A 13,421-nucleotide genomic window follows, 5' to 3' on the forward strand; every position below is an offset into this window, starting at 1 on the left:
AATATTACAAAAATAAAGTGAAGTTAAGTAAAGTAAAATGAAGTACAGGAACAGGTGACACGAAGATAGAAGATGGAGACTCTAAAGCAAGAATCCTAGGTGGTGAAGAAACTGGAAAGAGTCCACCTCGTCCACCAACAGTGCCAGCATGAGGTTCGTCATCCGTCTAGGTATATGTCTGCTGCTAATAAAGCGCTGACAGAATATCCTCTCACAGATACCAGCCCTTGGCAGCACCGCTGTGACGTTCGACGAAGATAGAAGATGGAGACTCTGCAGAATGAATCCTAGGTGGTGAAGAAACTGGACCAGCTGCTGCAGCGAGAGAGTCCACCGCGTCCACCAACAATGCTAGCACGAGGTTCGTCATCCGTCGAGGTATGTTTCTGCTGCTAATAAAGCGCTGACACCTCACATAGACGTCCGGCGAATCCATCCTGGTGATTATTGAAGCAGTGCATTCTGCCCGCAATAAAAGTCGACGGTCGGGATAATAAATTACCCTGGGCTTAGCTTACTAACACTTGCTAGGCCCTTCAGAGTTTCCGAGAATTCCGTTGAAAACATCTGGGGTGCATTTACCGATCGACGTTCGTTTCGAATGTCGAATATTTTGAGCAAAATATCCGAATATTCACTTTGAACACACTGCACTCAAATCATATATTATAAGTTCTAATAAATGGTTGATAAGTTTATTTAAAATGTTGATTGATTGATTTTAAAAAAAATTCAAAGTGATTTTGTTTCATTTCCCTTGAAAATACTAAAAAAACATAAAGCGGTTGACGCTTAGGACGCGTTAAGACGCGTCCGGCTGCCACGAAGGGCGCTAAACTACTTGGGATAAACCATTTCAAACTACGCTAAAACACAGAGTCTAAATTTGCTGTCAACTCTTGATATTGGACAGTTTTATATTATGCGCATAATTTATGATTGCCTGAGAAATGTGGAGAATTGCAAAAAATGCAAGTCCGATGTAAGCTTAAAGATTAAGAAAAGGAAGCTTAGATGGTTTGGGAATGTAGAGTGAAGGAATGAAGAAAGGAGCGTAAGAAGAATATATGTCTAAAGTGAATAGTAGAATAAGACGGGACGCCTGAGGAAGACATGACGCGTTCAAGTGAACCAAATACTTGAGTCTGAGAATAGCAGAAGGGTATGTATGAGACAAATTATAAATGTGGATGAAACGAGGAATGTATGTCGAGACAAAATTTTTTGGCGGTCTACCGCAGCGGGACAAGGCGTGGTGGTTATTTAGTTAGTTACATAATATACAGTCACACGGTACAGCTTTTTTTTCATTAAAAATAAGTCTTAACAAAAGCTGAGGCAGATATAGGGTGTGCAAACCCCATATTGTGATTTGGACAAAAGATAAATATTTACTTTAATTAAATTCTTATCAAATGTACCGTATGTGTGGGCAGTCTCTAGGCAGCCAATCTCGGGGCCAACACCTTGTCCTCTCATTCAACTCTTGAAGCTCTTGCTTGTCTAATCCACGATGCCCTCTGCAATAAAATAATAAATACATGAAATTCACGAGAAACTTGTTTCAAACAAATTGTATTTCAATTATTGATGATCATGTTTTTTACCTGTGACTGAGAATTATATCCTTTGGTGCTCGAATTGCCGACTCCGGTAGATCCCGGAGAACAAATTCATATTCATGATCTGCAAATAAATACAAACATTAAAAATAATAATATGTAAAATACATTTTAAATATAAAAATTCACTACATCTAACAATCAATACCACCAGACCAAAAGAAATTGAACAATAAAACGATAAAGGCCACTGAAAAGCAATGCTCACTGCCATCTAGTGTCCAACCTTCAAGGTAATTGGAGTAGGTAAAACAGATTGCATGTTCATATGTAAATATTATTGTGTTTAACATTTTCGGTTAGTGATATTGGTTTTTAATTATAAACAAACAAAAAAACTCGTCATTCTCCTCCTCTTTCTTCAAAAAGCAGTAACAGTAAAGCAGATCTTTGTACCTGAGTCTGCAAAGTGGTTTTCGGGTCGGAAAAAAATATTTATAATCTGTGATTCGTTAGTGCAATAAAAGTTAACCTTTGTTCCGAATATATAATGCGTTTTCGACTGAAGATCCCAGGATACCTTACAATATTTAACAGCCACCTTCTTTTGCTAACTTCTAGATTTGAATATAAAGCGTGGTGTTTTCTCTTTCTATCACCGTTTAGATCATAAAGGCCATGTTCAAATTAACATTACAGCCACATAAAAAAAAATTAAATTGACAAAATTATGACAATCCATAACAATAAATCTTAAGTCTCGGACACAGACAGCTCTAGCTGGTTTAGAATAATATAATGTTTTATTCTTACCATATTGTCTTTCTTCATCATCCTCAGCTTCTATTTCCATTTGAGCTGCTTTTTTTTCATCTTCATTTATGTCTCGTTGTCTCCAGGTTACAAATGGTTCACCTTGAAACCCAATTACAAGCATAATTACAAAACATGGTATATGCGATCTAAACACAAAATAATATTATCGGGACCACTTTAAGATATGCGTACACACAACAATCACAACATAAAAAACGTGTCGTGAAGAATGACGCTGTTCTGACAGAGCGTAGCAAAGTCCTTTTTTATTCTTGGAGTTTTCTTGATCATAGTTTCTACCATGAGTTGTCAGATCGGAATGGTCAATATTATGGTACCTACAAGAAAGTTTGAAAAAAGAATTGTCATTGAGATGGTGACATTTCTTTGGACAATTTGTAAAGTTCGTTATTTGAAATAAGAAAATGGTTCATGATAATTAAGTAGGTAGGAATATATTTAAGTTACTTACGAATTTTGGGTTTGATTTATTAAATAAGAGAAAGCTAGAATTATAATTTTTTTTGGATGTGATCACGTCCAGCTTGTGTTCGCAGAATTATTGGTTTAATTTTAAATAAAAAAAAGTCAACGCTTACGTACCCAGCAGGCCATGCACGGTGATCACGTCCAGCTTGATGGGCGTGTTGGTCATGTGGGTAGGGTGAAGCAGCTGCACCGCGGGACAGTAGTGCTCGCCGCCACCTCCCAGCCCGACCAGCGCTCCCCCGGCCAGGCACACTAGCTCCGCATCATCACTCTCCAGCCAACGTGCAAGAGATTTGATTAGACCTGAGTAATAATGGTTTATACCAATGAGTGGTGTAAAATAAATAAGAAAGGGAAGAACGAAATATTTTGAAAGGCTGTTCTGTTTTCTTTTTATATGTATATATTTTATTATTTAATCGCTTGAGTGATACATAAATCACGTTTTTTCTCATAAAAATGAACCACACTAGGACTAAGCCTGTATCGAGGTTAACAATTTACATTTGAGTGAAGCAAACGTAGAGTAATCACAAACATAAAGTAATACTACATACAAATACAAAATACTTCAAAAAGAAAGAAAAAAAATGTATTGATAAGTTACCAGATGGGTAATTTGACAATATATTGTAACAATATTTGAACCATTATTGAACTCTTATTAATCATTATTCCCAAGAAGAAGCAAGTACATAATAAAGACAGCTAGGGTGACATTCAGTTTTTAGCAAATGGGACTTATATAAAATCTTGTTATTTAAGAAAGGACAAGGATGAAAAAATATTAAGACAATTGTCTGTCAATACAAACATTTTAATTATTTTTTTAAAATTTAACTAAGGAATTGGTAGACTTAATGTGATTTGGAAGAATATTAAACATAAGTGGTGCCTGATATAAATATTTTCTTTGACCAAAAGAAGTTTTAGTTCCAAGTTCAATATAGAGCCAATTCTAGTTGCACACGTTTGTTGTGTTCTTTCAGTAAATTTAATATTGATAATAAATCGACAGAGTGATATTTATTAAATTTGAGTGATATATTATATACTATTTTTATTGATATATATACAATATTTTTATAATAAGTTAAGATGAAATTAGAAGCAGCTAGTGGACCGAGAAAAATATGCCCAAGAAATCTGCTAGTTTTGAAGCTACACATTTCTGTTTAACTTATTTATTATGAATGTTATATTGTCTACCTGTCCTGTGAACGATGGGCAGCAGTTCTGTATAGGGTGCTAGGCAAAGAAGCAGTCTCGCGGACATCAGCTGTAGTTCCCTGTTGTGAGAGTTGGCAGCCCTTTGCAGCAGGGCTAGGCCCCCATCTTGAGCAAAGTGGATGGCAGCGGGGGCCCCTCCCACCCTCCCTGCCAGGTGGTGCAAGGCAGCCCCCAGGGCCTCCTGCAGCTCTTCCTCAGAGTTGGGGGCCGCACGAGAACGAGCTCCATCAGAGTCCATCAGCTGTTGTACATCCTGGAAAAAGATTCAAAGAGTTCATAGTCACTCAGCTCACAATAAACCTCAATTCAAAATTATTTTGGGTACAAAAAAATAATAGAATTATTTTTGATAGCACTAATATTTAAAAAAACACCTCAAGGATGCTTTACGATGAATAGAGCGAAATGCTTGATGATACATTTTATTACATAATTTACAGAACAAAGGTGGCTTATTGCCAGGTACAAGAATATGACTTATTAAAAACTGTTTGCTTGGCAATGCTCTATTAACGATATTTTTATTTTTGAAATGCAATTCTTTGTGCTTAATTCAATAGGATTATGTTCCAATGTATTTATTGGAATTATGAATATGTAATTACGAACTCCTACACTCTAAGGACGAGTTGTTTCGGAGAATTTGAACAATTCATCAAATTTCAGCGTTCATTTTCCAGTTCTGTGAAAGATTTTTTGAAGTTCTGTTTTAATTTCAGTTTTGTCAAGCAACTAGCCTATAATGATATAATAACAGAACTTGAATAGGACTTTCACAGAACCCGGAAATGAACGTTGAAATTTGATGAATTGTTCAAATTCTCCGAAACAACCCGTCCTAAGGACGGGTTGTTTCGGAGTATTTGAACAATTCATCAAATTTCAACGTTCATTTCTGCGGTCTGTGAAAGTCCAATTCAAGTTCTGTTATTATATCATTATAGGCTAGTTGCTTGACAAAACTGAAATAAAAACAGAACTTGAAAAAATCTTTCACAGAACTTGAAAATGAACGTTGAAATTTGATGAATTGTTCAAATATTCCGAAACAACCCGTCCTTACAGTTTGGTTTGCTCAATTCAAGTATCAGTATGCGTTTTCTATTACATAAAGTGTAACACCACATACTGCTACTTACTACACCACTTTCTAGTACATAAAGTGTAACACCACACACTGGTAAGTAGCAGTGCAAGTAGTTGTTTTTAAGCTCGGCTATTTTTGTTGGTCAAGTTGGTCTCTGGTACGATCCGTGACAAGTGATATCTATACCTGGTGAGGGTCTCCGTGTTTCTGCAGATAGGCAGCCAGACAGTGGTGGTGGGGCAAAAGCTGAGCGAGGCGAGTGAGGGGCAGGCGCGGCGGTAGCGAGCGCAGGGCGGGCGGCAGCGGGGGCGCCCCCAGTAGGCGGGGCCCAGCCCCCATGCGCGCAAGCTGCACGGCCGAGGGCCCGTCCAAGCGCTGGGCTATCCACCACACCTCCCAGTCTAGACACATATTCTAAATTGCATTATTGGCTCATAGGAAAGGAAAAAAAGAAAGAAAGAAAGTTTTATCTGAACAGATAATCCCTACAAGTGCGATGTACACCCATTTAAAAGAAAACTAAAGTCGCCAAATTACAAATAATTTTTCCACTCCTAGGCTCTAGACAGGCCGATGAGATTGATTGTTTGTTCAAGAAAGTAAGTAAGGAAAAATTGAGGTTTCTCCAGGCACACAAGATATGCCCACAACACAATTCAATTGGTTTATCTAATCAGTGGAAAAAGCAATGCTGTGATAATGCAGAACTTCTGGTACCAACTACCAAATGTACTCCTCATTTCCCAGAATACTAATAAAGTGGAATCTTCAATTTAAAAATTAATTAAATAAAAAATATTGTTATTGGAGCAGTTCAGTTGTGCATAAAATGGAAAAAAAATCAACCCATGAAATACATTTTTTTTACTATAGGTACTAGGTACATATATTTATGTCTTTAAAAAAAACTTCCTATTTGTTTGACTGAGGATTGAACCTTCCTACCCAGGACCTGGAGTCAACAACTCTACTAACCTCGCCAAATGCCGATTGGGTAGGAATGACATTTATTTTTTATATTAACTGCTGTAAAGTCATCTGATTTCAGAGAAATGCGTATATGTCCGCGTGTGCGTACGTGATTGCCACCAAAAGAATGCATTGTCATCAACGACGAGTTTATCTGCCGAGTTTCAGCTCGATTGGATGCCGGGAAATGGGTTGATTTCAAGATGTGCACGCATTCATTCATTATCGAAAAAAAAGTGACATTCAAATAGATGTATTTAAAAACAGTGGAATTTTGACAATTCCTGTGTACAAAGCCTCTAAAAAGATCGCTAATAATTAAATAATAAGTTCTACCGGAAGTCTATTTTTGAGATCATTATCTAATAACAGTGCTGTGTCAGAAAGAACCTGGATATTTTTTTTTTTTTTTTATATTTACTCCACACAGGAGGCCCTGAAGAAAATAATTTCCCTCAGGGCCTATGTCATCTTTGGGGATGCTGTGTGGAGGGTCTTTTTGTGGAGAGGAAGGAGTGAACATGGGTCTTGAAGAGTCCCATGTTGTAGGAGGGAGGAAACACAGAGGCCGGCAGTTCGTTCCACAGCCGAGCTGTTGAACTTAAGAACGAATCATAGAAGCGACCCGTTCTCATGTGACAAGTGTCAACTGTGTACAAATGTTGGGCGCGCGTTTGGCGTGTATCCCGACTACGCACCGGTGCCGAAGGGATCAATGACGCTAGTTCCTCAGAGCATCTTCCATTGTAATACCGATAGAACAAGGACAGCATACCTACCTGACGCCTGTGCTCTAAAGATTGCAGTCCGTTTGTTAAGATTGGGGAATCTATCAAACGGACCGCCCGTTTCTGCACAGAGTCAAGGGTTTTTTTCAGGTATTTTGGGGCTCCAGACCAGAGATGGCTGCCAAATTCGACAGTAGGGCGCACTTGCGATTTGTACAGGGTGAGCAGTTGTGTACTATTAAAGTATCTGCGGGCCCTGTACAGTACGCCCAGCTTCTGAGAGGCCAACTTTACTCTAGCTTCGATGGAGCCCCCGTACCTGAGCTGGTCACTTATAGTTACACCAAGCATATCAATGGAAGGCCTGTTCGGAAGATTGCTTCCGTTGAAGGAGACTAGATTATCATTTGGATCCCTTTTAGACGTAATCAGACAGGATTGGGTCTTTGAAACATTAAATTCGACGAGATTATTTTTACCCCAGGAGGAAATACTCTCGAGATAACCGTCCATTCTCTGCTTCAAAGCCCTCCGAGCCGTTGGAGTTTGTGTGCCCTTTGGGGGCTTGTCAAACAAAAAGCTATCATGAACTGTACTGTCATCCGCGTAACAATGAATCGGTGCACATGTCAAAAGGTCATTGATGTGCAACAAAAACAAAGTCGGAGACAGAACCGATCCCTGTGGGACGCCAGCATTTATGGAGTGCGAGGAAGAGGTGAAACCGTCAGCAACCGCCTGAATCGACCTATCCCTTAAAAAGTCAGCAATCCACGTACACAGGGATGCGGGAAGTCCGTAAGAATGCAATTTGTTGACAAGTCCTCGGTGCCAGACCCGGTCAAAGGCCTTGGATATGTCTAGTGCGACCGTTTGGGTCTCACCGTGACGTTCCAGGCACCGCCCCCAAACATGCGTCACATACGCGAGAAGATCACCGCACGAGCGGTTCCGCCGGAATCCGTATTGACGGTCGTTGATAATTTTGTTCTTCTCGAGGTATGTGAGCAGTTTGTCGTTGATCACACGTTCCATCACTTTGGACAGAACTGATGTGATCGCTATGGGGCGGTAGTTGGCCGGGTTGGAGCGGTCAAGGCATATACAAAAGCATCATTAATATATTTAAAATTTACAGATCAATTAAAAAAATACATGAGATTTGGGATATATTTCTAAGGCAAGTAGGATTTTAAAATGATTATTCGAAGATTCAGGCAAATTACTTATGTCATTTTATCTAAATGCTGAGAATTGATATAACATACTGAATTCATGAGAAATTAAAAGATAAGCCCAAAAGTACAAGCATCCATTGTTATTTACAGTTTTCTAATCCATGGTTAAGAGATAAGAACAGCAAATTACAAATTGTGAATTAACCAATAAACCAAATAACATTAGTTTAATGATGACTGATCAATATTTTTTGGGTCAGGATCAGGAGTTTACTGTTCAAATATCCAGCTATCCAGAAGGAGTGCTGTCAATGCTAACAGGGAAGCTATAGAATAATGGTTTGTTTACCCTTTAGATGCCTAAGATGCTTGAGATGATGCAAGGCGCGGGTGCGCTCTATGGGGTCGCCATACCGCGCCACCTGCAGCAAGCGCCGCCACACCGCTCGCCGCCATCTGCGAGCCCATTTCCCCACATATGGCCACTGACAAATTAAAAAAAATAATTATAACTATACTGAACAAATAGCACGTATCGATCCCAATATTGGGAACTCACACCTGTGTGGTAAAGACTAACAATTTTGTTTCATAGTTCTTTCACACAAACGAAGTATTGAATTCTGTAAGTGTTAAATTTAATTTTAGGGATTATGATGTGATACATAATTTTTAAATTGTTTGAAATATGGAACAATTTATTATATTAATACTATTATGAGCTGGACACTTTTTGACGCACACCTCTTGACTTTCAAACAAGGATTAAAAATCTAAGGATGGGATGTTCCCAGAATTTGAAAAATTCATAAAACTTCAACATTCATTTCCGGGTTCTGTGAAAGTCCTATTCAAGTTCTGTCATTATATAATTATAGGCTAGTTGCTTGACTGAACTAAAGTAATAACATAACCAAATCTATCACAGAACTTGAAAATGAAATTAAAGAATTGTTCAAATTCTCCAAAACAACCTGTCCTTAGGTTTGCAATATTTTTATACTTTAAAATGAAATGGTGTCTAAGAACTAGACTCAACGCTTAGGCGATTGTGATGTGAATTCCCATTCCCAGGAATCCAATCATAGTCAATCAGAAGTAGTTTTGAAAAAGCAAATACATGATTCCTGTGTATGTACAAAGGTACTCACAATACTCCAGCCTTTGGCCTGGAAAAGCTGCAGAAGGGTTTGCTCATGAGCTGGGTCATTGTAGTATAGATACTCCGGGGCACCTGAGCGTTCTCGATCAAGGGCATGCCCCACCACCACTGAGCTCAGCGTCTTACGAGTTTGGTAGACACCAAACCACGCTCCCCCCCAACTGCAAATAACATATAATGTCTGACTCATGATATTGCGCAACTTCATCATCATATTAAACTTACATCGTGAATTGAAAATGTAAACAAAATATATTTTAAAAATTCGGAATACAAATACATTTTTATATTTACTATGCATAATATTATACTTACGCCACACTGGCGACAGCAGCGATTCCTGCATAATTTTTGACATAACTCCAACCTTTCAGGCGGATATTCCATATCACATTCTTAATTCCGACAATCATTGATAAATTTCGTTAAATATTTGAACATATTAAATTTTCGTCTAATAATTACATTATATATGAACTTGTAATTACTAAATCAAATAAAGATAACGACCGACGTTTTCAAATTGAAAACAAAACTTTGACATAATAACACACGAATTCATAAAAAAATATGTAAGGGTCTTTTTTCTATGGAATCTAATTTATACGGATATTTTTGATAAAAATAGCTACTAAAATATTGGTAAATCATTTTTTCAATACTTGCCACACATTTTAGAAAACAGACGGCTAGAAGAGAATGGTTTTTATGGGCTAGAACATAGCTAGAACTCATTTCGTAAGTTGGCTAAAATACAACGAATATAACTAAAACTAAAATAAAAAACAGATTAAAATTATTTTGGTAAAACTCAAAATAGAGAAAAATTTCTTCACTTGTTTTTGCTCTTGCTCATGGTCAATAAAATTTCTCCACCGTGTAATGTAATATCCACGAAAAGAAAAAAAACAAGGGACTGGTCGGATTTCTAGTTTCTTGTTTCGTTAGTTTATTTTTGGGGGTGAAAATGGCGGCGGCGGTCGACGAATTTGGAATTTGGTTAATCGATAAACTCAAATCTCTGAACAGTGATGAAAGTGTTTTTGGTTCTTACATTACTGCGATTTTAGACGGAGATGATACACTCGAAGATAAAAAAGAAGCCCTCGAGGCTATTATATCGGACTTTGTTGTGAGTTTGACGTTTAATTCCCAATGTGGATCTTTGGATTTAAATCTAGAAAAATACAAATGAAAAGTTTGGCTGTACTATTTAATAATGAAATTGTATTTCCTGTTTCCAATTTTATTTATTTAATTTTCCAACTTTCTGAATACATTTTATACATTATTTATCATTTAACAAATTTGAGGTTATTATGTGATTCCCTTATTCAGGGAATTGAACATCATGCTATTGAACTGCTTGGATATCAATTTATTGTTGTGACTTAGACTAATTTGTGGGATCTGTTAAAATAAACAATTCGGTATGATTCTGAGGTTCTCTTTCTATTTAACATAAATTTATTTTTAGGAACATGACATCAACAAACATGTGTTTGAGATTATGGAAAAGTGGGACTGTTGCCGCCAAATTGTTGAAATTCCATCCTCCTCCACCGCGGTAGATGTAGAAGACAGACTGGTAAAGCTATTAGGATCACAAACCCTTGCCACATCAGCTCCAAAGAAGTACACAGAAGAGGAGAAGAAAATAAGAGAAGCCATTTTGTCACAATACAGTCAGCTTTCTGACAATGAGGTTGGTGAAGACACTTTTTATCCACACATACACAATACATTTTTTGTTTTACAACGCTTCCCTCCTGAACCTTGAAAGTGCTACTTTTCAATTTCAACAATCACTTAGATTTTGAACCCTCGCGTGGCATGTGAGATGCTACTATACTGAAAGAGCTAAATCCCTTTTGACCATCTCCTGGTGGTGCTACGTGATGACTTATCTTCTAGAAAGTCTTTAATTCATGTTTCGTTACACCTAAACGGGTAAATATCATAAATACGTAAATGGGTAAAATACAACGGTGGTGTGGCTGAGTGATCCCAAGCATCAGGTTTGCACCCGGGCATTATGGGCTCAGTCCTCCAATCAACTTTGCTGCTCTCAATTATCCTGTTGGAAGGCCGGAGCATAAAACAAAAATATATTAGTGGAACCCAAAGTTTTATTAGCTGAAACGATGCTGATTTTGTTTTTCTTACATTTTTCACAGCGACAAAATCGCATCGCAAATTATTCTAACAATGATCGTATTAGAATGCTCGCATGTTCTACAGAGAACCTTCGGCAGTCCACTGGTCAATTCTAATATTGCTGGGTTATTCATGATCTGGGAATCTTTACCTTACTTGGATTTAAAAATAAGTAATGAATGGATATTTTTATACAGCAGGATGGAGGGGGAGACACGAGTGGCGGAGAAGGCGACGGAGACTTAATGAGGAACACCAACGCCCTGAATGTGGCAGCCGCCGCTCGGGAGAGAAGGGAGAATGCCAAACAGGAATCTGCTAAGAAAAAAGAAAAAGATAAGGAGGATCGGTTAGTATAAAACTAATTATTCATCTCTCATTATAAAGCACGGTCTTGTTACTAGGGAGATAAAAATTAATAGAGTCAAAGTCCTTAGTGTACTTATTATTAAATTAGTAGATAAAAGAAAGACTCAACCATAATTTGTAATTATTTATAACAGTATTTTCATTTAATTAATTCCTGGTTTTTGTATCGATACTGTGATGTTTTAAAATGGTGTTTTGTTTCAAATTCTCGGAACAACAAAAATTGTGTGCAAACTTAGAAATTTAAAATGACGCATATATCACTGTTTCGTTAGTAAGTTTGCACATTATAACATGAGGCATGCTGAAAATGCTCAATGAAGTTTAGTCTGCTGAATAAACAAGCAAAACATGTGTATTTTATTTATTTAGTATAAAATTTAAAACTGTTGTTTTTGTGATTGTATTATAAATATATGTAGTGTATTATAGAAAATTAATAAAATTCTTATTCTGTTTTAAATTCTTTATTCCAGAGAGAAACAAAGACAACTCAAAGAAGATAAAAAGGAGAAGCGTAAGACACAGAAAAATGAAAGGAAGCGGTAGCATCCATGACAAAGAAAGTTCATATTTATTTATTTATTATTGGAACGTCAATGCCTACATAGATAATACATTATGTACCAACTTTACTGATCTGCTGCTGACCTATATTGGCAAAGTGCGGCACATACCTACTCTTGCCCAATCAATTATAAATTTACCATGATATTTGTTTATTTCTGCGATACAAGATACATATTATATTAACAAATATGTAAATTAATCGAAAATATGTATTGCTTAGATATTTTTGTCATCTTTCTAACATCATTTTATTTTTGCGCTTCACATGTACCCCCTAAGACAGTGGTTCTCAACCAGTGGCCAGTGGACTACAGGTTGGGAACCACTGCTCTGACATGTTAAAAGACATCAACATTAAATTGTATCAAGGTTGTTTGCTGCTCGATACTTTGTTTTATTCTAGGTGGAACTTCTTTACTGCATCATAAGATGGCCAGGATGAAATTCAGCAAACCTTGTTTTATAATATTTAATTACAGCTTAATATTAGCTAATATTTAATTGGCAACTAGGATTCAGTTCTGTTTTACCTGAAATAAATTTTACCCTCAACATTGTAAACATGAATCTGTCCTTTACAAGTTGTAGTTCATCTGCAAACTAATTTCTTTACGGGAAATAACTTAAAAGCATTTAAAAATATTTATAGTTAAGTTATAAATTATCTAAAAATATTTTCAAATAGAATACTTTACACAGGGCATATTGATATTATGGGGAACATTTTGATTAAAAAGAATGAAGATAATATAATATTATCAAAATATAATTAAAACTTAAAAAGTGCCAACCAAATGTCGTAAATATATAAATCAGAAAGTATTATTAGCCCATTTATTTGACTGAATATAAAACATTATGTATAATATTATGTGTTACATAAATATAAATCTATTTGTCACAGAATGTTGTTGTGCAGCGACGTATCTTGTTGCCACTGGCTGCCTTTACCTCTTCTCTATTGCCCATATCCTAACCACATTTATTTTTACACCTTATTAACTGTTCAAAATAGGACATCATTGCATTGGCAACAGAAAAAAAGATCTTTAGGAAAATATTATTGTATTTAAAACAAATTAATGTGATTCATAATAAAAAAAA

The 13,421-nt window shown here is 36.7% G+C and overlaps 2 protein-coding genes across 3 annotated transcripts in view; one reads left to right on the top strand and one right to left on the bottom strand.

The window, feature by feature from the left end:
• LOC149424576 (protein SERAC1-like) overlaps positions 1 to 9,794 on the bottom strand; it is a 24,536-nt gene extending 14,742 nt beyond the window's left edge. For both annotated transcript variants that reach the window (XM_089630884.1, XM_089630885.1), the window contains exons 1-9: positions 9,537 to 9,794; positions 9,211 to 9,382; positions 8,409 to 8,544; positions 5,371 to 5,585; positions 4,077 to 4,350; positions 2,982 to 3,170; positions 2,376 to 2,477; positions 1,608 to 1,686; positions 1,422 to 1,520 (exon numbers count right to left, since the gene is read on the bottom strand). In XM_089630884.1, the coding sequence (XP_089487010.1) occupies positions 1,422 to 1,520; positions 1,608 to 1,686; positions 2,376 to 2,477; positions 2,982 to 3,170; positions 4,077 to 4,350; positions 5,371 to 5,585; positions 8,409 to 8,544; positions 9,211 to 9,382; positions 9,537 to 9,634 (1,364 nt within the window). In that variant the 5' untranslated portion in view covers positions 9,635 to 9,794. The remainder of the gene's footprint in view (positions 1 to 1,421; positions 1,521 to 1,607; positions 1,687 to 2,375; positions 2,478 to 2,981; positions 3,171 to 4,076; positions 4,351 to 5,370; positions 5,586 to 8,408; positions 8,545 to 9,210; positions 9,383 to 9,536) is intronic.
• Positions 9,795 to 10,144: 350 nt separating this feature from the next.
• On the top strand, positions 10,145 to 13,356 carry LOC149424577 (coiled-coil domain-containing protein 43). The gene is made up of 4 exons (XM_089631419.1): positions 10,145 to 10,353; positions 10,699 to 10,926; positions 11,576 to 11,727; positions 12,224 to 13,356. Exons 1-4 carry the CDS (start codon positions 10,189 to 10,191, stop codon positions 12,294 to 12,296), a joined length of 618 nt encoding a protein of 205 aa, XP_089487545.1. The 5' UTR covers positions 10,145 to 10,188; the 3' UTR covers positions 12,297 to 13,356.
• Positions 13,357 to 13,421: the final 65 nt, after the last annotated feature.

Source organism: Hesperophylax consimilis, chromosome 4, assembly GCF_061612785.1.
Source record: "Hesperophylax consimilis isolate HC1 chromosome 4, BYU_Hcon_1.0, whole genome shotgun sequence".
In the NCBI taxonomy this organism is placed as follows: domain Eukaryota; kingdom Metazoa; phylum Arthropoda; class Insecta; order Trichoptera; family Limnephilidae; genus Hesperophylax; species Hesperophylax consimilis.